This window comes from Lates calcarifer, linkage group LG15, assembly GCF_001640805.2.
Source record: "Lates calcarifer isolate ASB-BC8 linkage group LG15, TLL_Latcal_v3, whole genome shotgun sequence".
NCBI classification, from domain to species: domain Eukaryota; kingdom Metazoa; phylum Chordata; class Actinopteri; family Centropomidae; genus Lates; species Lates calcarifer.
The window spans coordinates 29122518-29146856 of record NC_066847.1 but is presented as its reverse complement, the minus strand read 5'-3'; the positions used below and the strand labels follow the sequence as shown (position 1 = coordinate 29146856).

General features: G+C 41.5%; 1 protein-coding gene across 1 annotated transcript; it reads right to left on the bottom strand.

Annotated features, from left to right (window-relative positions):
• Positions 1-745: 745 nt before the first annotated feature.
• Positions 746-24047, bottom strand: emc2 (ER membrane protein complex subunit 2). Its single transcript, XM_018683179.2, has 11 exons — positions 23961-24047; positions 23088-23201; positions 20413-20477; positions 19316-19401; positions 17503-17560; positions 12731-12816; positions 12402-12461; positions 8856-8937; positions 8487-8597; positions 6650-6754; positions 746-1408 (listed from the first exon to the last, which is right to left on the bottom strand). Exons 1-11 carry the CDS (start codon positions 23998-24000, stop codon positions 1322-1324), a joined length of 894 nt encoding a protein of 297 aa, XP_018538695.1. The 5' UTR covers positions 24001-24047; the 3' UTR covers positions 746-1321.
• Positions 24048-24339: the final 292 nt, after the last annotated feature.

The window sequence follows — 24339 nt, the reverse complement described above, 5'->3', positions numbered from 1 at the left end:
CATCCACTGACCAAGGCCAGGGAGTATTAAAAAGTTGAGAAAATGGCTTTCCACACTCCGGGCTTTGAGCTGGTGACCTCTCAATTTAAAAGCTGTCCAAAAAAGGCCATAAACTCAACACTCAAGTTTTCCATCAGCCGAAGAGTGAAATCATGAGACAATTGCCATGACTTAATAAACAAAAGAAATGGAAGTAACAGCTGACCCTACACGGGTGAGCGACAACTTAAGATGATCATTTGGATCAATTCAGATTCAACAATTACAGGACCAAGTGAACTGAGTGTACTGCTCTAACAGCACAGGAAACCAGGGCTGCCTCTCACAGCACTAAGATGTCTTTCTTCCCCGCCTGTCATGCATGTTCCCAGATTCATGAATAGAATTTTTTTTTTCTTTCCAACTTGTGGCGTGTTAATTACTGGCAGCATTCTCAGAGGCTCTCTAAACTGAAATGACAGAGGTGTTCTTCAGTGTGCTGAAGTTGGTTCAGCTGCTGTCTGGGGTAATTGAAAGGCAGGATTTCCCAGCTGGAATCACTGGGAAAGAAGAGGCCCCTGTTGTTGCCACTGCTGCCTTCATAATGACAAATGTCTCTTATCCCTCTCCAGGATGGTTATAGCAGGTTCAAATGTGTCAATAAGTGTCACTGCCTGTGTTGACGTGACTGTTAAGATACACAGAAATCCATAAAAACAACCCACCAACTGTTCCTTCGTGGCTACAAACACTCATGAAGAAAATGTATTTTCAACTCGACAATCAGTCCTACTTTTATTAAGACATTTTGATAAATTTGTCAAAAGAAAAAAAAAAAGCATTTTTATTAAAGATGTTACATTTACAGGTAGAATGGACACAATAAAGGACCTCAGTGCAGACAGGTGGGATCTCCACGCTGTCTTTATAAATAGCAGTTAGTGTACAGCTTGTCATCTTTCCTGGTCACATGGTTATAGCCTTGATGTGGTAATTAGTGATATCAGTTCAAGGTGAAACTTAAACAATAGTATAGTCCAGTCTGAGGAAAATCAGAGCTGGATTAATACTATGTAGAACTTGTTTACATTAGTTGAAGTCCTTGGATTTTGCTGTTGTAGATACTAGATGGGTGGGGCACTTGAGGGGAAGAAACATCTTCCATTGTCCATGTTAAGTTCAGTCAATTACATAACCAAACTTGAAGGGATAAAGTAAAAAAAAAAAAAAAAAAAGGTTTAAGATCTGGTTCTGGTCACATTGCAAGGCTATTGAGCTGCCATGTTGCTCCGAGTGGCTGTGTGTGAACAGAGGGGAGGAGGGAAGACACGGACGAGGGCACCTAGGACATGGTGATCTGCATGGACTCCAGCATCTCCTCCACGGCTTTCATTGAGCATTTGTTCTCCTTGTTCCCACGACCGGCCAGCTGCATGTCAGAGAAGGAAGGTGAAAGGCAGAGACGGAGAGAGAGAGAGAGAAAGAGAGCAGGGGAGAGGAAAAGAGAACATCAGCTCATTAGGTCTCTCTGCCAACTAAAGTTATGGAGAGTCAAACACACTTGAAAACAGCCTCATGGAGGCACTGATAATCTCATCCACCCTATACTGCGCTCCACAGACAAAACATCCACGTCCCAGAAGCAACGATGATCCGAGAGACAACAACGGTCATTAGAAAGAATGGGTAAACAAGTCATGCAAAGTAAAATAATACCTCTAATTTGAGGGTTTTTCCTAAACTGTTGCATAAGTGCCATTTTTCTGTGCGCGCGCTCAGAGAAAGGATGCCCACATTAGTCCACTTCCATACCCTCTGGTGCAGGAGTACATAACACTGCACTCCAATTTTAACACTGTGTCCACAGGCTTTCACAGGAAATGCAGCAAATTATAATCCACAAACACGTACAACATTACTCATGCATGCACATACATACACACACTTTTTCTACCCAATTAAACTTTGCAACAGACGAGGCATCCCCTCAAAACATACCAAAGAGAAACACAACTTCCTCAACCTTGGGCAGGGGACCAGGGATATAATAAAGGGTCAGTCAAATTAACCTCATCTCACCCACATTTGTAGACCAACATAAATCTTTATGAAATCTCTCCAAAAGAATACTACACAGAAAGGTGTATCAAACAGCTGAGTTAGTTACGTTATATGAGTTCCATCAAATGATTAATTTTTCAGTGTAGTCACTGCAAGCCATAGTCTGTACAGTGAGATGGAAGTTAAAGCTACATTTAAGAGTACATTAAAACAGCTAGTCTACAGTCATGTTAGCAGCTCTGCAAGGCTGTACTTATACACAGCAGTGTTAATGTCAGAAGACTAACAAGCTCAATGACAATGCAAACACGCTATATGTCTACCATCTCCAGCGTGTTAACATGCTAACATCTGCTAATCAGCATGGAACACAAACTTTGGAGTCTACTAGTGGCAGAATCAAAAAAGACACTATGGCAGATAGCAGTAAACACTGATAGACCACATGCAATTTGAAACCTCTGTAAGTAAAGTCGCAAGAAGTGTTTGCTGTTTAGACAGACAGGAAGTTGCAGCATATGAAGATGTGTCATCAACAACTACAACACAACAGAACAGCAAAGGATAAGCAGGAGGCAACAGCACTGCATGGTGCTTCCAATTAAATCATTATGAAAACACCATTATCCAGAGTCAAACAGAAGCAGGGGATACTGTTTCAACCACATGGCAATACTGCCTCTGGTCAACAGAGAACATTCTGCATGTCCTCAAAGGTGAGAGATGAGCCCCTGGAGAGGGTGTGCACACTTGATCAGACAGAAACAGAAACAAACACACACACACACACACACACACATACACATACTCTAAAACACAATATTTTCAATACTTAAACACACAAAGTCGTGTTCACACAAGTGGTGGCATCTTGTGCTTTTTTAAAAACCACATACACTCCATATTCTGTTTGTGGAATATAACAGCCAAACAGCCATATCTCCATCCTACATTCATTATAAAGCATTGATTTTAATGCTGTGACACATTTATTCATTCAACCTTTGGTCCTGCCCAGGCTTCTACAAACAGGAACTAACTGTAGCCTAAACCTAGCCTATACTCCATTTCCATGGCAAACCTTTTTTCCTTTCTCTTTTGCCAAACTTCAACTTAGAGAGTTGGCTAAGGTGTGCAATTGGCTACGTAATTTCCAATGGTGACTCATTCTTCTAGATTTAGGGTGTGTGTGTGTGGTGGGGTAGCTATAATGATCAGTGCATTTCATTGCCTTGCTGCCTAATGCGCCATTACCCTGGGCCCGGTAGTCAATTATCTGTTCAGCCTGAGGTGAGACCACCACATTAACTCCTGCCCTGCTCTACAACAGTAGGAGCAGACCAGACAGCTCCACATCTATTTAGAGATGATAATAGAGTCATGACGCAGTGGGAGCCTGTGGTCCGTGACAAAGGAGCTAATCAGAGAATCTGTTTAGAGAGTTAGGGCAGGAGGGCAGGCCATGTAAGGCGGCTTTAAAGCCCCCTGCACCTAAACCCACACATCTCCTGGTTTTTTACATGTCAGCCGACCCCACCAAGGTAATTACTTTTTTCTTTTTTTTTTTTGCCCCAGTCAGTTGTGACCTCTCACTGACGTCTGCTTCCACTTGCACTCACCTGCCCACCTTTTTCTCACACTGAGGTATGACGATCACCAGGTACCAGGGTCTAATAAAAGTGGACGACTGACACGAGCAACGCTTTAAAGGGGCCATCAATCAGCCAGCACAAGCACACAGCAGCCTGCAGCTGTCTGACAGAGGCCCACACTGCCGCTCCCTTTTAAAAGATCTCAGAAGTCATTTAACTGGAGGAGGGGAGCAAAAAAACAAAGGAGGCAACCTTACACCTTGTCATTTAACATGTCTCACACAGCAACCCAAAAAACACACGTGCACACACACACACACACACACCTACAAGTGCACATGTGTATGGTGCCAGGCTTGCATTAACATACTGTACCTACACACACACAGTTCAGTGGAAATCCCAGTACAACCCCACTATTACCAGGCAAGTTAAACAAATACAAGAGGTTGTAGACTAGGGCTGAGGCAGAGGGGAAGGATGAATCTCACTCACATTCCCTGGAGGACAAAGGTGTGACTGTCTGAGGTGTCTAATTATCATCACCAGGGGATCAAAACTACAGTCTAACTTCTTAACACTTTACAGAAAACGTTTTGTCCACTGATCTCTAAGAGTGGCTGAAGTATTTCAGTCTGTCATCAGAACAACTCAGCCAAAACTATTTTCCTCTGGGCCACTAGAGCACAGCCTATCTATCACAATGATGCACACTGGCTTCCCTGACACTGATTTAAATTTAACCTCAATCTGGTTAATCTACTTAAGGCTGTAGAAAAAAACATGATTAAGTAGTGAAATAGGAAAAAAGGTTAAAACATTTTTCTATAAAATCATTTCATAGTGTAAATTGACAACTGAAATCTATACCCTTTGAGCCATTAGCAATTGGACTGTTAAAGACATCTGTTAGATAGTATGTGGGTAGCAAATAGCTATATATTTAATAAATTACAGCCAACATCACCAACTCAGGTATATGTTCCCTGTCTGTGGGTAAACCCTCTCCCACACCTCCCTGGCAATAAAACAAATATTTAAGCAGGGAGAGCATGTGCTACACTTCTGGCTATGCTTCTGTCTAATCCCTGTAAAGTAGTAGCAGTATAATTTTCTAATAAGCCTGTTTTCAGGCTTGTCTGATGCACTTACTGCACTTACTTATCCTAGCAATTGGCAATGATGAATTCATAATAAAGTCAAATTTAAAATTTGGTGTAATATGTCCACAGAAAATTTGGTTAGGGTGTTATCTGGCTGGCAGCCCTTTCAACTTGCCCTTCTACTCAACTTCAGCTGTCCTGTCCTAGCCTGATTCCTCAGGCCCTTCACTTGTGTTTTTCAGATATTTGGACACTGCCAAGTTTCCATGTATGATTTTCATTTTTCACACTTTGTCCCTCTCCCTCTTTTAAGCCCTTGACTTATGATTAAAAGTTCACACTCTGAGATATCCATCTTGTCCCCTGCTGGGATCAAAGACTTCCTAAGACAGCGAGGTAAGGTCAGCAAGCACACCGATCAAAGTGATGGGTATTGTGGAATGGAGACATTTGATTGACTAATATTGCAGACCAAAACCACCTTCGCATTTTTCTACTTATTAAAAAGATCTATCTCTGTTTGCATAGGCCTGAACAAAATAAGCTGCACCTCTTCAGTCATGACGGTTCATTCCACTTTAACTCAAACCTAAAGAAATAAGCTGAAGCTTAAAGTTCTTAAATGACACTTCTACAAGAGCTACAAAAGAGAACAGCCATTCACTGTGACGTTACTCACATGCACACTTTTTCCAACAGAGCTCTCAAACTTGTCTATGCGCTCGACATGTGTAATGTGTCTATAAGGCAAGGAGAGCCGAATGTGGTGAGACGAGGTCTTTAGAGGCTCAGCAGGGAGCCTCTCTCTCAACAGGACCCACACATGCTGAGCAAGGAACCGCTTATTACATGTTTAACTGTCGATGCCCAAATAAGCAACACATATGGGCTGTATGGCAAATAAGATTCCTTTTAAATATGCTTTAATACTTAGGTTGCCATGACAACGGCATAAACCATTTTAGTGATACCATCTGAGCAGCTCCTCACTTTTTCCCCTCTTTACTTTGCATGCATGTGCAAATACTAATATGTGGGCACACGTATACTTTCATCCTCTATCTGTCTTTTTCAGCTAACTTTCTTTCTCTCTCTATGGCAACAGGTCAGGGACAAAATACATATCTCAAGGGTCTTGAAGCTTCTCTTTTCAAGTATCCTTAAGTGGACACTAATAGGTTCTTTAACCCCTGGTAATAAGGTTTAATTTCAGGGACGCTGATATGGGAAGATATTTGAAATTGTTAGTAATAGTGAATATGTAATATTTAATGATAACTAGTTAAGAAAATGTTGCAAAACCTAAGTCTATAATTAGGCTCATGACTTTGCTTGAGACCTCCTAGGCTCAGATCAGCCTGAGGGTCACTGAACTTCACTTTGACAACCACTGAACTAGACAACACTCCGCTACAGTCTAACGTGATTGTTGTCCTCTGAGAATCGGCTTCTGGCTCTGAGAGAAGCTCATCTGTGAAGTCGGAGTGTGGGATAAAGTCTTAGCAGACATTGTGGCCTTAAGTCAACACATTAACAGTAAATGTACCCAGACACAGTGAAAGACAAAAGGGTTGTTATTACAACACTGCGAGTCTAAGGCATCCTTCAGGATTGCTGTGCATTCAGGGGTCATTTGGTGGTGGTGAATGCTTTTCGCATACTATGCAAATGAGGGGGATTTCTGAATGTCTGGATATTGTGTGCAAATAACCCATGAAAGATAAAACACAACAGAAGGTTCATGAGACATTATGATTGGTGGTTTTCAGAGTCTGCTGAAATGAAGGGTGATGTGGGAAAAAAGTATAAGGATGTTTCTCAGTAGAAGACAGACACTATGGAGGCAAGAATAAAATACATAATAAAGCTAGATGCTCTTATATCAAGTGTAATGAACATCTATATGTAACTCACCTTATAGGCTTTATTTATTTGAGTGGCAGCCCAAGCAGCGTACTTCATATTGTCCTTCTTCACCTTGGCACTAACTTTAGGACTGGCAGCAATGTGACTTGCAGACTAGAGGAAAAACAGAAAATGGGAGGAAGAGGCAAAAGGAGAGAAGAGGGGAAGGGGTGTTCTTATATCAAAACTTGGTGAAACAGCAATAAAAGTGTAATTGAGATGAATGTGCAACCACTCTTACCATCTACCACTACACCAGTCACTGTGGCAGAATGAAGAGAAAAAACAGACCTTGGCCTGATGACACAGGAGAAATCATTTATAGGGGGAAAAAGTGAGTGTTTTAATGCTTCATACGTAAATTGTCACTTAACGGGGCCTAATTTCTCCAACACCATCGATTCCTGGTGATGAAAGGACCTTGTATGCCTTCAAAAAAGGAAAACCCGGCGTGCAGCGAGGAGCGCCGTGTGAATCACGGTCTCTGCCTGCCCCGACAGCTCCCCTCCGAACCACAAATCCCATGTCTTTCCCATGTTCCTGCCATCATCTCCACACAGCAAACCCCAGAGGGCTTACCCTGCCTGCACTTCAAAGCCCTCCCTACCAGTGTGCTGAAACTTTAACTACACACCAATCAACCTGGCCCCGTTTTTTCTATAAAATGGTTTGGCTTCTGTATTTTTTAGTAAGCATTTTCTTTATTTCTATTTTTTTAACTCGAGAGAAAACCTCAATTTAGATGATGTCAACCCAGACAAGGCTATCCCCAAATAACAGTGAGCACCATTATGCAGGGGAATCCCCACGCAAGTGTTGTGAGTAACTAACCCACAACCCAACTGTGGTCAGTGCTACCGGGTCTTCTGTGGAACTGACTCAGATGGTGTGAGATGGTGAAAGTTACATGCCCTTTCACTGAACCTCTTGCACCTGTCAAGATCTGGACCACCGAGACGAGCTGACAATCTGCAAAACACATTCTTCAGTCAGATCTGTGACTGATAAAGAATAAACTCCCATCTGAAGTATCCATTAAAGAGTCTAGTGTCAGTAGATGACCTGTCAGGAAGCCGTACAAGGCCTGCTTTGTCTCCAGATGAGTGTGAGACTTAACAGAAGTGAATATTTTGCTTTGACCCTGCCCTGCTCCTCCTGTACTCAGCCTACACCTCTGAGTGGTTTCAGAGGGTATGGACTGCTATGAGGTGTTTGGACTACCTGAGGAATCCCAGTGCAGTATAGAGGAAAACACTGGGGTTCTCTGTGTTGGACCTGCTTCCCCTTTCTACCTTTTATTCCCTGCACTGCTTTGTTTGTGTTTTTATGTCAGGTCTCACTTACATATGATGCATTGGTGCTAGCAGACAACATCCTGTTTAAACAAATATGTAGATGAAAAGGGCTGTTCGGCCAAGAATACAATCAAACTGGCACCTGGTTGGATAATTTGCCAGTGACAAAATGCTTACAGCAGTTGTACTGCTCTCTCTCTCTTGTGCTTTTCTCTTTTTTACTCAGTGCGTTCTTTATTTATTTAAGTCATAAACATAAAGAAGGTCTCACCAAAGGGGTATTATTACTAAAATAAAAAGCTCCAGAGGGGCAGACTTTTCCGATGCTGGAGTTCACCGCCTGAGTCAGCAGCGAGCTGACCTGTCTGAGAGCCCCTTCTTCACTCTCCCCAAACACACACAGATACACACACAGTCTTACTTGACATACTCAGTGGCCAGCCTCAACCTTGACAAACCACAGGGTTACAAAAAAGGTTCTACTGTTTTTGTTTTCTCTTTCTCTCTCTCCCTCTCTATCCCCCTTTCTCTCCATGCAAAGCAGTACTCACCATGTACAGACCAAACAATGCCCTCATGTTTCGGTTGTTCAGCCTCAGCGCCTGGGCAAAATACTTCCTGGACAGCTCCAAGTTTTCCAGCCCCCCCTGAGTGTACTTCACCTGCGTGAGGAGGCATTAAACACGGCCAATAAGCTGTGCTAAAGGGCAGTTCAAGCAATGACAGCATGACATCTGAATAAGCAATACATGACAACCCCATGTAAACACATCTTCTTTCATGAGGTTATATTCCCAATGACGTTAAGTGTGTGTCGGTGTCTCTGTGTGTTACAGAGAGAGGCACCATTCACAGAGAGCTAACATTTATTCCACAGTTTGCCCCCATGCTTGATGACGGACATCCAGGCGAGTACCTACCTCAGCGTACTGCTCACAGTACAAGTGATTGTGAGGATTGGTCATCATCAGCTCCTCCAGACAAAACGCGGCTTTTCCATAGCTGTGGAAATGACAAGGGAAACACTAAGCCGATTGATAGAGCTGTGGATGTGTCATCCTTCAGCTTGCTCAACTGTGAAGCACAACATCTATGCCCAATAAATTTACAGGTATAAATTTTAATTGAAAACTGCATGGGGTACGGGTCAGTTTACATGCGACAGACTTATGGCCTATGTTGCAGAGATCTGTAAAGATCTACCACATGACATAAAGTTTATTTAAAGGCTTACAGTAAAGATTACTCAGTCCAGACAGCTGGCAAAGGTAAAAGCCTATCTAGTGTGGTGATTCTCCCTCCTTTGGGGACACTGAGGATCAATCTTGTCCGTCTGTGTGTTTTTTCAGCCTTTAATGTGTAGTTAACTACCTTCCTGAGGTCAGCACTACAGTAAAAGCTGGCACACTGTGCCTATACTCAGATGAGATCACTTCTCAGCAGCAGACTGCTGAGCTGTTGACCTCACACTAATCTGCTGCCCCTCCACTTCTAATACACAGTTTTCCCTTCACTGTACCAGGCCAAGACGAACTAAGATCAGTATATCATTGGAACACAAAGCCATAAAATGTCTATACACCTAACAAAACAGAAGCCAACACACACAGACTAAGGCAGAAGCAGACCCACAAACAAGAGGAGGCTACACTGGCTGTCTATCAACACATTCAAACTAACTGAAAGATATTTTTTGTAGCCAAGCTTTCTTGAGAGTTTACATGTTTCTGAACAAACCTTATCAGTTAAAAGAAGGACCACAAAACCCCTGCTTACGTCAACAGGCTTCTAAAAACAGGAATTTCTTTCACTGCTTGTGAGAAATGAGGGACATGCTACGTTGCAAAGTTTTTGCGGGAACCAAATGATGAAAATGCTGCCTGCCACAACATGAAGAACCTATCAGTCTATTTAAAGTCCGCCTTGGTAACTAGCTGAAAGATTAACAGCATAGGAGGGGAAAGGAAGGTGCGGACAGAGAAAGAAAGAAATAAACAGGGGGAAGGGGTTGAGTAGAGGGGGAGATCAGAGAGCTTGGATGGTTGGGGGCTGCTTACAATTACCACTTCCTCTCTATAAAGACTTTCAGATGTGCTCGTGCAGTGGCCGTGGCCTGCAACAGAGCCCGCTCCATCAGCCATCAACCAGAATCTTGTACCAGAGCCAGACCCTTACCTCTTCTGCTCTTCCTCCAAGCCATCTTACCCCGCCATGACCGAGCTACTCTCCACGGCTGCTCCTGAGCTCACTCTTTACCACAGCGCTTGAGTAAGGTTGTAGCCACCATAATGTGCGAGACTGTAAGAATCGTATTTGTTTCTTTTGGAGGTTAGTAAAACCATCAGCAGTGGCTTTCCCCCATTTCAATACCACATTCTGACTGCGTATAAGACAAAAATGGATTCAGACTGTCTAAAGTATGTTTGAAAAAATTATTACTATTTATCCTGTAATTTTGGATGACCAGTCCAATTTTGTTGAACAGTCTCCTAAGCTGGGTCAGAATGAGAGCCAACAGCAGATTCCGCCAGTGGCTCCATGCAATACTTGCAAACAGACAAAATAATCTCCAGTCTAAACACTGTTGGCATTAGGATTGTTTTAACAGTGTCAACTCAGAGGCTATTAATTACATTTTTAATGTGTTAACACTGATGCCTGCTGCAACCCTAACAATGGCTGTGCAGACACACACAGCTTTGTTTATTTTTAGCTCCCAGGGTGTTGTGCAGTGAGGGGAGGAGAGTTTATTTCTCTTGCTCGCTTCTCCATCAGCCTCTGTTTTCTCTGGCTGTGGGGGAAAGAGAAGTGCCACCACCTTCTCCTGGGAATTTCACAGCAAGTGTTCTCTCTCTCTGCCTCCCTCTGGAAAAGAGTGGCGATAATGCCAGGCTATCCGGAAGAGGAGGAGGAGGGGAAACAGGGAGTTTGTAACCCAAAATAAAGAAAACAAAGAAAAGAAATTGACACGCCTGTAGATAAGGGGCTGTGGGAGTGAATGGTGCGATATTAGAAGTGTTGGGATAAGCTGGGAGATAATCCGCTCACCCTTGGATTTCCTCTGACTACTACAGCAATAAAGCCTCCCAGACAAAAGCATGAAATATCCAATAAGTAGCCTTCTCACCATGCTACACATTCCTGCTGCCACTGCCTTCGTACCGGAGCAACCGAGCAACCATGGTCAGCGCGCGCGCACACACACACACACATATTCAAAACCATAGTTGAACTACAGACACCGCTTCAGCAACTTCTGAGCCCCAGACAATTAAGGAGGGATAAAAGGTGACACAAACAAAATTATTTTTTCTTACAATGCTCTTGTCTGTCTGGCAATTCTCCTTAGCAACTGAGATATCAGTGGGAGGCCAGAGAGTCTTTTCTGCTCTCATACACAGGAGAGGAGACTTAAGACTGAAATCCTATTAAACTACTCTTATGTGACAAACATGGACAGGGCTCCATTCAGACCCCTGGCTGGGTTAGGCATCTCACCACCTTCTATTGTGGCCATCCAACAGCAATCTAGAGATCAAGCCATCAGCATGAAGTGAAGCTCTGTTAAGGTGACAGATACACCACAAACATATGGCCACCTTGCTGGAAACTTTTTGCTTGTTTCTAAAGTAACTTTTATATGATCAACATCTGTCATTAAAGGAATAGTTCACATTAAAACAACAACCTGACTCACAGAGATACACAGCATATTCGCCTTGAACATCCTCTACAGTATCCTCTGTTTATTTTTGTTTTATCTTTTTGCCTTTATGATGAACAAACTCATCAATTCTGGTGAAGCGAGACCAACTGATATAAGGAAAAGTATTTGTATTTCTTTTTTGGCTGAACTATTCAAATAAAGGGAGTGTAGAGATTTAACACACTATTGTACAGGCTTAAAATATCTCTCATTTCCTGTATTTCCTAACCATTTCACACACATTTTCTGGTGCACCCTATAGAGATATTTACCATTTCTCTCTTTTTTTGCTTAGTTTGTTAAAGTTCCTGATTAAAAAGCAATGCTGCCCAGAGCTGATTATTTATTGGATAATCCTTGCAATAAAAGAGAAAGCTTATTCTTTGGTGTAAAGTTTACCAAAATGGGATGTAATTGCAAAGATGGGTCACAGCATTACCAGAAAGAGTGTGAGCGGTTGGTTCAAATCTGTACTCCAAGGAAGTGAACAGACAGGAAAGTAGATAATGAAGGTAATCTGACCTTCTTGAATGCATCCATTCATACAAAGAGATGACTCAACTTTTCAAAAAAAATGTTTTTCAATAGTTTTAAAGCCTGATAGCATTTTAATGCAACTTTAAATATTATATTCGCTGGCCTTTGTTTATGGTGATGAATAACGTTGTGTTCTGTGCCATTAAGAAATTCAATGCTATTCATCATTCATCATAGCCTAACAGATTTTAAGATATGTTATGTTGTATAAAAAAGTGTTTACTCATGTTCGTTGATGTAGAGCTCTGACAACTCATGCCACGCTTCTTGGTCCCCAACAAATCTGTAAACACAAATGACAATAAATTCTCTTCCTCAAAAATAGTACCAAAAGTCAAGTCATTAAAGTATTTTCAAAAACATTAAAATATTAAAATACCAATAATGATATTCATCCAACTTTTGAGGTAGGGGAAATAAGTTTCTAGCATTTTATGCATAATTTGTGCCAGTTCAATTGAAAGCAGACTCCGTTTTTAATTAAAATAAAAGCCGGGGGAGTTTGAGAGGAGGGGGTGCCTGACCCTATCCCCATCTCATAGAAACACTCACTGCTCCAGATACTCGTTGAGCTCCCGGATGGCTTCAGCACTCTTCCCCTGGGCCTTCAGTATGGAGATCTTACGCTTCCTTGCTGCCTGTAGAGCAGAGAGTAAACAGGATTAGGAACTCAGCTCCTCGAGTGTTTGTCTGAAGGAGGGGTTAGAGGATGAGTGAGTGCAATAGTTGCAAGTTTAAGTGTCTACATTAGTGTATTTTCCGTGTACCACAATCCTGCCCCAAGCCCTATGAGACCAAATGAATCAAATTCATCTTATAATAATATGTAAGATAAATGGGCACTTCAGTGCATTACAACAACAGTTTTGGAAATAAAAGGACAAAACACACCGATAACTTTGTGCATTTGTACTATTACTTCAAAATCTAAAAGAATCTTAGCCTACCAAGAAATAAATGGAGATAGTTTGTGGCCATGTCCAACAGGAGATGGACACACACATTATGAGTCAATGTTTGGGAGTTGGAATGAGCTCAGTGGCTGAGATAAAGTGGTGAGTCATCCCCTAACCAAGTGGGGAAAATGGCACACTCCCCCAAACCCCAATGCCTGTCTTCCTGCCGGCACGGCACGCATCTCGCACTGCACCAGCCCAACTGACATCAGCTGAAAATTGCTTTCCGCTTCGTTTTGATGTTGAAGTGACCTTAAGGTGGATTAGATTCTCATCAATCTGAATTAGAAAGTATTACTCCTGCTGCTCTGACTTTTCCAAATGTTCTACTCACCCCACCCCCCACCCCCACCCCAATCCTCCTCCCTCTTTTGGTAGTAAGTGAAAACCTTAACAGGAGGCTGCCACTCCATTAGAAGTGCACTACCCTGCCACAGCCTATTTTATTTATGGACTGGCACTTGATTGAGTGGGGCTTCCTCTTCCATACTCATAACCAAAGCTAGTGAGGGCTGTGTATGAGTCATGTCTCGGGGGCTGTAAATTTGGGCCTCCTCTGACACTTCCATCATAAGAAATCCACTTATCCATCAAGCTGAGACAGGGACCTGCTGAGACACAGCAGCCTCAACTGACAAGCAATATATTTACCTCTTAGTTAAAAAACAGAAGAGCATCGACAAAGATTCTAACATCAACAGCAATGATTTCCATCCACAGCACAATGTATCTTATTCCCATACACACTATGCAGATCTGAAGAAGTGTATTTTTCAGTCTCACGGTGGCCTGAAGGCAACTTGAGAGAAAATGATTAAAATTTGTTATGAAGTTATCAAGCAACAAGGGGCAATAAAGGGTCAACCCATTATTTCCTCTTTTATGTCCTCTGACTATAAAACAAAAATCACACCATTTTGTATCCAGCACATTTCACCAGAGCTTGATGCTATGTGAGATTCAGGAATTTATACACACTTCAAACTAAATTACAAGCATGTGGGATCTTTCCTCATCCAATACCAAAAAAGGGGAAGCAGAAAAAAATAAAACAAACACTACAGTGATGGTGAATGTGGATTTTTGCACTTGTGCACTCCCGCCATCACCACACCCACTTCTCTTCTCTCCCAGCTTTTTTTTTCTTTCCCAGATAAAGAACCACTTGGGGCTCAAAGGAACATATGGAAGTTGGTAGCCCAGAGAGTCACACAGCACTTTATTAAACGAGAGGCAATTCCAAACCACTCCTCTCTCTCCTCCTTTCTCTAACTAATGATCCAGAAAAACCTGGCAGTGGGTCTGATCCCTCTGTTGTCGTGATTCTTTTTTAATTAGTGCTCTGAGGAGACCTTAGGAGTGAGGACTGGATTATTTACATCACCCCTGGCTCTTTGCTCCGACCTACCGCAACCTTCTTTTATAATAAGAAACATCACAACAAGGGTGGCACACCTAGCACACTCTACATACCTGAGACAGGAAGGTAGAGTAAAGAAAGAGGGAAAGAGAAAGAGCCACGGTCTACTCCAGAAAAATATATTGTATGGTGCTGAATGTTTGTTTACATCTGCACACTGCAGCAATGTAGGCATACATTTTCAATTATGATCCATTACAAACATCTTTTTTCTTGTAAGTCAAACTTTTCATGAATATACTTTGCATTTATGTGGTCAAAAAATTCTGAATTGAGGCTTTGAATTTCAAATAACTTGACCCACACAAACATAATCTTGTTCTACAATGAAAACTGTAATTGCATATGATTGTGGGTCAACCTCAGGAGTCGTCCATGTGACCTCAGCGGCTTATTTAAGAAATACTAGCTTTTTATATTGAACAATTTAGGGTAAAATGAGAGCGTTGGAATTCGATATTAACACAATCATTTAGTCCATTTGATGTCAAATAAGTAATGAATTGGTACATCCTTGTATGCAAATGTTGTGGGGACAGCATAATCTAAAATACTCACCAGTAGAAATGAAAAGGTGGAAAAAATGCATTTACGCACGCAGACAAGAATTTTGCCAGATCATTGCTGTAGGTATTGGAACATAGCAAGCAATGGAAGGGCTAAGAGTTTGAAACATTTTTTGGACACCGCCATGGCAAAAAAACCTTGAGCAATTTTTGTTGATTCAACAATTTTGGTTAATGGGTACCACATCTATTCCACAGCCTGTAATTACAACAGCTCAGTTTCCAATCTCTGCTTCGCATGCTGGGATGCCTCGCAAGTCTTCCCTGTGGTCGCCAATTTTCCGCCATTTCTCAGGCCCATCCCTTGCCCGTTTCTTAAGAGCATGTTGGAGAACATGCAGGGAGGAGATAGTCCTCACTGTAAAACAGGTGACCTAAAGGATGTCATCATATCGCTGCTCCACCCTCTGCCACTACACCCAAGTCATTCAGGACAAGGATTGTGGGAAAAAGGTTCAAGGTTACCATCCCAGGGACAGAGAACCTATTTGTCTGTTTTGTTCCATTCCCGGCCCCAGGTTTGACTGACAACCTACGCTCGCTAGGGTGGCAATATCCAGCATTCAGAAACCAGGAAACCGACCATTCCCTTTCCGAGGATGTCCCTGGAATCCCCTGTAGATCTGTGCCGTGTCAGGGAGGTGCCCTGGGACTCACTGAAATTACAACTCCCATTGTCAAAACAGTGGATGAATGCAAAGCAATTTGTTGCAGATTACGTCAATTACTTAAACATAAATTTGCCAGAGCAACGCCCATTTTGTATATGAAAATGATAGTGTTACAAGAAAATAACGTGATTTGTGGCTTCTACTTCAATCTTGTCTTGGACAGCATGAGTGGGACAAAATCTTTGTAGATTATTCACTGCAACCATCCAAATGTTATTTTCTTGTCAGACATGGCATGGAACAACCCTCCAGCATAATTTAGGAGAGCAGACTATCACTAAACACAAATGTTTTTGCAAGTCACTGCTGTTTTTACTGTCGCCAGAGATGTGTACGCCATGAGACTGAGAAATTCTGAGGAATTATGTTGATTAGTAGTCATTTTGTTGTTGTATGGCATTGGTTTTAGGCAGCGTCAGCATCACTGGAAATGTACATACTTTCTGGAAGAAATCAAAAATAATAAAAAACTAATTTTAATTCAGCCCTTGAAAATTAAAGGTTTAGAACTAACACCTTCACAACTGATGCACAGTTTTGTTGTGAAAACTTAAATAAGTATATCCCTTCACAGAACTGAGCGACCAGCCCATTAAAATAGTCCTGTCCCTTGTTTCAAAGGCCGACTTGCCAATCCGACTTGCAAACTTCCAACAGCAACAAAAGGGTAAAATAAACAAAGATGGTCTTAACAAAGTGAAGGTGGGAGTGAGCCAGAGCATGATGGGATGCAGCAGCTGTGGCTATTCACAAGGCAACATTAAGACGAAGCTGTTCCTCTATGCCACAGTGAGAGCATGCAGGGAGGGTGGATGCATCAGAACAAGGTACTGATTATTTTTTTCAGTCAGCCTTCTATGTGTTTAAAATAGACAGCTAATGAGAAGAATTTCTACATGGCATCCAAGGCAGAAGTGTCTACGCTGTGTCTTGAGCACACTGCAAGCTGAAAGAAAATGTTTAATACATATAAAGCAATCCATATGTCAGCATGGTAAAGGAAACTTGTTGAACATCTTTGGGGTGAGGGGGAGGGGTACAGCCAAAATAAATAAGGTCATGGTTTCTTTTGAAAACCCTTTAAAAGATTTATTTTCTTGCATGGCCACATGTGCTTATGGAAACAATTAACAGCAGGTACATTATGTTTTGAGTTGGTGGTGTGGGATTGGCATAGCACTGGCTAGACATGCTTCTGCAAGTCATTTCACAGTGATGAATAGTAAATTGAGAAGAGAAGATAGCAAGGACAGAGCTTCAGAGAAGTTAAGGTTCATCAGCCTAACACACGGCAGAATTTGCACCTGAAGCCAGCAGACGACGATGGAGAAGGTAGGACAGGACCTCAGTCCTGGTCACCCAGGGTGGTGGTCTGAAAGATCCAGTAAATCACTAACTTCAAAGGCCAGACCCTTATTTATGCTTTACTTCCACCAAACATGTCTGCCACTGACTAAGAACATGAATCACCCCCAACCCCACAACCCCCTTCCTTAAACACTTTTCAGTTGTGTGGGTGATAGGCTGATCAGCACTGTGGTTGAGGTCAGAGAGGCCAAGGGGAGTTTAACTTAGCAAACTCACACCGCTAACACCAAAGTGCTTCGGCAGATTTAAAGCCCTCCAAAAAGCTGAGACCACAAACTGAAGCAAAGTAGAATGCTAAGCAGAGGGATTTTTTCCCTTTCTTCCCCTTACTCCTCAGTCTTACCGTGTTGGTGGGGTCATCTTGAAGAATGGCATCATAGTGCTTGTTGGCCTCGTCGTACCTTCAGCGAGAGAGAGAAAAGAACACACTTGTTTTTTTAACTGATCCCAGTCCTCAGTCAGATAAAATTAGGTGGCGGGGAAATCAAGCAGAGTTCAAGGTAATCGAGTTTCTGTATACAGCGTGGCAGGTTCCTATGATTATAGTGAGGCTGTACAGAAATCAGTGGTGATCTAAAGGAAGAAATAAACACTCACTTAAGTTTAGGTTGCTGGTCACACCGCCAACACTGTGAGAAGCTTATATCACTTCACAGTGAGTCATGAAATCAATACAAACAGAGCGCACTGTTTTGAAGACTGTATTTTCATTTGATTGGATCCACTTTGATTCACCTTTAAACAAAATCAAATTGCTCCTTTCACATCTGTCCAGATCCGCAGCTAAGTTGTTGGTTCAGTTGTCCGCCTCTTGGCCCGTACATGATACGACAATACACACATATGAACCTGATAAGCAACAATATCCAACACAGCCGAGCTCAAACTGTTGGACTGGGCCCATATGATTCCGTTTAAAGGGTAAATTTATGAGCTGTAAATATCAAATCATACGGTAAAGAAATCTGGGAATAGGAGGCATGTGCACTTCACTTGTCATGTCAAATCAGGCACTGAAGGATAATTTTTCGATTTTTGGGGCAATCTGCAACGCTGACGTTTTAGCAGCCAAAGGCGGGGTTCAGTGATCATAAACCGTCCCGCCCACAGCCTGCAACAGACAGAAGCAACTCTGGTTTCCATTAGCACTGAGCAGCCCCACTTCCAGCCGTGCTGCTTCCCTCACATTCACTTTATTACTCAGCCACACTTTGGGAGATTTCAGATGGCACCAGGCAACCACTCACGAGCCACTTTGATTTGCTTTATTTATTTAGGAACCAAGTGTATGTGTGTGTGCGTGCATGTGTGAAGGGGAAGGGCCTTGCTGTTTGAAGCTGTGTCATTCAAGTGTAGCTCTGTCTGCTGCCAATTAGATCCCAGTGTGCCGTTTATTTAATCTGACAGTGCCGAAGCAATCACTCTCAATTATCACATAAACTCTGACATAACCGATAAACCAGCAATGGTGATCCGGGTGGGGAATGTGAGTGAGGTAGTAAACAGATTGAATTACCCTTACTTCAGCTCAGTAAAGACTAAAATACCCCCTGTTTATCTTTCTTGCTCACGCTCTCCATTCTGCTTACTTTTTTTATAAACTGCAGATTCAAAAATAAAACACATCATTGAGGGAGGAGGAAGAGGGAAAGGGGTGGGGGGGGTAAAGTTGGGATTATGGTGACATGTCAATATTTACAAGGCCAAGACATAGTCCCTGCACGAAGACCAAACAGGACAGAAAGGCATGAAAATAAGGAGGGGGGGGGGAGAAAATACACGAGGAGTAACAAAATAAGGAAACAACGAAGGAATAGAAACCAGAGAAGATTGAGGGACCCCCAGAATAACAGTGGGAACCGACCACTTCCTTCCCGGGAATCCTTAACTCAGGCTAAAGGGCCACAGGACTACCCAGTGCTGAACCTTTCCTCTCTCCGCTCCCCTCTTCTTAAATGCTGGATGATCCAACATAAATACGCTCTACCCCACACACATGCTATACTTATACACACCCAGACCATTGTGCCACTTAGGACCTGCTAACAGTTTCTTGACCCCAACTCTCCCAAAGTACCATGCCTAACAGTGAGGCTTTTTTCCCCTTTTTTTCTCTCTCTCTCTCTCTCTCGTGCCTTTGGTACCCCGATGCTTACCTTTCCAAAGCTTCCAGCCTCATGCCCGATAATCGCTTCACTCTGTGGCTATCTGGAAACTGCTTCCTCAGTTCCTGTAGACAGGTCTGTAAGGATGTGGGCAGAGGGAGAGAGAGCAATTATAGTTGGCTGTAACTAAACTTTATGTTACACTCTTGCTCTCACACACTTACTTCTAGAGATAATCACCATTTTCCAACACAAACCACCTGTCTTGAAAATGTCAGATTTTTCTTATGTTTCAGCTAAACAAACCTAATACAGTGATACAAAAACAGACAGTCAAAAGGCCAGCCTCACAGTCTTAGATGTAAAAATCTGTTATTTCTATGTTACCCATTTGGGCAACCATGTTTGCTGTGATAAAATGAGAATGAGGACACTCTGCCTTTTTTTCCTTCCTCCTCTCTAAAGAAATTGAATTTGTTTGATCACACAATAGTGAAAGAGGTGAGGAATGGTTGTAATCACATTCAGCATTATCCTGAATGAGATGGAAAAGTCTGCAGTGTGATCTGAATGGTTTGTGCTATCCATCAGCTGAGGTCTGGTCCCCTTGCTTTTTTTAAAGTCTGGCAGCAGGGCTGAAAGGATAGCCAACAGACAACTATTTCTAATGACTGAGTTCTGCCTTCTCTGTACTCAATGAGTCATTCTTTTTGCCAAAGGAGTCGTCACTTCCATACTGATTAGAGATGAACCATTTCAATGACTATGTCCTCTTGTCTTTTTTTATCCCATGCAAATTTGACCATTTTCAGAGCTATGAATATTTCAGAACGTGAACTCAGAAACATCACATTAAGCTTTAGGATGGCAAATAAATCCTGAGGGAAAAAGCAGTTGAACTCCATAAATGATGGCCAAGTTCAGCTAACACTTGAAGCATGCTTCTCCTCTCATTTGCTACACCCTCTAATTCCAACTCTCAGCAAATTGTTTTTCCAAAGTACAGACAGAGTAATACCATTTGGCCAAATAAAAATCAGATTTTCGCATTTGGCAGAGCGGGTGCTGCAAAATAGGAATGGCTGTGAGAGAGTGAACGATTGCTTTTGAAGCTCTTGGGTGTGTGAGGAAGCGCGGTAAAAACTTACCAGAGCCAAGTCATCCCGACTGCAGTCCAGCGCTGCGATCATCACCTGCTCATAAATAATCCATACTGGGCAGAAGAGACACAGACAAAGAAGACTGTGTTAACGCCCTTTCCATTCCACTGTCTGGTGTAACATGAAAAAGTGATATATTGAACTGTACACTTGACGTAGAAACTTAGAGCCTGTCCCCAGCAGATGCACATCATGTTTTTTTATGCGCGCAAACAAGCTTTCACGATGTGAATCAACAGCTTAAGAGTTCATTCAAAGAACTTTCCCATTTCATTTAACATGTAATGCTAGATTTACTGCACTATTTTCTGCATGGAATATAGTAACGCTAATATTACTTGTTAAAAACCATACATTAATCTAAAACTTGGCCAGCACTGCTATAATAACAATCATAAGTGCAAGAACACTATGAAACATGGAACGCCCTTGTGTGCTTTACAGTCATGTTATTTATTTGCCAGCAGTGAATGGGTAATAAATAACTAACTCAATTTCAGTAATAATGTTACATTTAAGGAAATTAACTGTAACAGTATTAGGGAAAATAAGTTGTTAGATTTGTTATGATCACCTCTCAACTTCAAACCAAAGTTGAACTATCTGAAAATTACCCTCCACCTCCACCCATGATGAACTTTCCTCATTAGATGTCTTCCTCTAATGCTGTACTAGTATGGAGGAGACATAGGCTCTTCAATGGATCCAGAGGAAAAGAATCAGGGCATAAGCTGAGGGGGTAAATGATACCTGAACTAAATTTTTTAGTAAAACAAAATGAAACAACAGCAGCAAAATTGCTAACATTATTAAAGATGATGCTTTGTGAAAGTAGCTGAGCTAATGTTGCTCTCTCATCCCCCTTTCTGGGTAGCGTGACTGTGTTGACAGTTACTGTAGTTCACATGCCAGAACAAGTTTTAACAGCTAAATGTGATTGGGTTAGCAACACTGTGTTAACACTAAAAATAAAAAATATGTATGTAACAGTTTCAACACAAACACAATATAAAATTAATGTGATAAGTGATGTTAAAGCATTAGCGATATGTTTATACAACGGTTCTAAATACCATGACACTTTTCACCACCAAGGAAAATCTGAATGAATGTTTAACTTTACAGTGAATTACTTTTGGAAGGTGGTTACATCTTTAATACCCAGAGTCATCCTGAGGGCTCTAACAACAGTCATTTTGTGCTTCTCTGTAGCTTATATTCTAAATAAAAATGGGTCTGATTAAGTCACTGTCTTGCTATTTTGATATAATACAGTGATACTCACAAGTACATGTTGTTGTAGAGTGGTTGTAGCGGGCCATATCATCAGTTGTATTAATATTAGACACCAGCACTGTTATATTTATAAAGTATACTTGTAGAGCAAAGCATGTTCAGCACTATCATTAGCAACATAACCATTCTTTTAACATATGTCACTTAGTGGCTAGCTACAAAAAATGAAATGTTTGTTCAGATACTTTTTCATTTAGTCAACTATAACATTATAACATACTGACTAATAGCCTGGCTACAGAGGCCAATTAATGGAATTAATAAAACATGTTCGACAGACAGCTTTGACAGGCAAACTGAACATGTTCAGCCAAATGAACACCCCTTGTTAATTGAAAAGAAAAATAAAACCCAACTCCACCCAAAAACTGGCAGGTTATGCCAAAACAAACAAATGTCTTTAGTTTTTCTTGACTTTAATGATGCCAACTCTTGTTCTGATAATTGCCATCTCATTTCACAGCCAATTTAAGAGCTGGTTTCAATAAAACCATGGCATGTTAAGTGTTTATTCGACTCTTTCAAGGAGTGTATGAATCATAATGACTGGGGAAAAGGGAGAGTTTTATGGGGAAATGCAGCAGGACAGCAATGTTATAGAGGAAACCATGACCTTTGATATGTTTATGGTAGGTAAAACTCACTGCTGCTTTGAAAATAAAATCTGAGGAAAACAACAGTATACTGTACTAGGTGCATTACTAGGCAACAGTAATGCCAACAATACATCACCACGGCATTTGTCAACTATATCCCTGCTTATTGTATTTCTGAAATGTAATCATATTTCACAGTTATTTTCTGCTTTAATTAATAATATACTTATCTTTTGAGAAGCTGTCTACTCATCCCGTCACCAAGCCAAGATAAATGAAAAATATTAACCTGTTTCCATTCATCTGTTAAACATACTACCTTTTCCTTCCAAATCTCCTAATTATCTGTTTCATTTCTGGGTTTGGCTTCTCAACCATGAGTCTGTCTGTGTGTGTTTTCCACATCACAGGAAAGCTTAGATTCTGTTTGGACACTGATCCAAGTTAATGGTGACAAGCAGTTCATTGTGTTTTTACCAAAACAATACTGTTTTGGTAAAAACACAATGAACATGAGTTTGTCATAAAATCTGCAATTTCCTCTTCTAAAGTAAATTTACATTTACCTGTTTTAATATTATAAAATTAGAGGCTGGTGTATTAAGACACATTCTTAATTTGTAGACTTGCCTCCTTTCTAATAATCCATCTGACAAAAAACAATGCATACACATACTATGTTGGCCAAGTCCTTAGTGTGTACGCTTACTAAAAATTTCCCTGAAATGATTTCTAATTATACACTAATGTATTTTGTCTTGATACACTTACTGTCATCTCCCAGTTTTGATGCATGTTCGCTGATGAGCTCTTCACCAACATCCACTATTTGTTCACTGTTTCTGCAGTTATCTTCTCGCCATTTACGCAGTTTGTCTCTCATCTCTGTGGGCAAAAATGTTAAACCAAAAAGACGGTTTCAATCTGTATCAACACACTGGGACTGTGCAATACGTGGTTTGGGATATACGACAGACAAACGTGAGGAGTCAGTGTAATGTGCAGTAACGTTAACACTGATTTATCATCATCTGAACTGATGTGGATGATGGATCTTAAGTTGCGGGGGCCACTGGATCACCCAAGGAGTATGAATGAAGGCATTAACTTTTTATCCCGATGATCAGAGAAATAAGCAGAACCTCTACCCACTATCAGTATGTTTGTGTTACTGCTATACTCGCCAGTGCACAAAAATAGCTCTAACATTATTTCTGTTATCGCCGTATTTTATTTATTTTAGCAGAACCAGATATCTACTAAGACGTAGCTATAGCTAACGTTAGCCGATACCATCATGAGTGGCTAGCACGCTACTGTCATTCGGGGGATTATCTGAAGACCGACAGACACACCGTTCTGCCCTACATTAAACCCAACTTTAACACCATCGACAACGACCTTAAAATGACGGCTATAAAACTGATATGGATCTACTGTGCGGATGAACCCGATAAGTTATCCGAGAATGCTACCTAGCATTAGCTAAGCACTACACGTTGACTTGTTAGTTTGTATTTTCAACCTGGGACAGCGACGACTCTCCCACACAGTCTTGCACGGATAACAAGAAAAATGCATACAGAGGGAGGAATACATGTCTCTATGACGCTTGAGAAGAATCTATTTTATATTTTTTCTTACCTTCCCAGCCCACATCGTACATTTCTGACACAGACGCCATCTTTTTTCTTTTGACAACATACGTCGTACGCCTACGTCACGGACTTGCCGGCTGTGGGCGTTGCCTGAAAGCATAATAATAATAATCATAATAATAATCACAATCATAATCATAATAATAATGAACGTGGTCTTTTTGTTTTGCAATGTAATGGGAAATGCTATCACTTAATGTTTAATGACTTCTATTTAGGTTTACTTAAGGCTTGTAATTTTGACTTTGAAGATCAAATTGCACGGGGAAAATGTGATTCCAATATACTGTAAACCTACACTACGATTGCACTGTTGAGCAGTCGGCGACATGCAGCATGATGGTTAGTGGACTACAGCAGACATT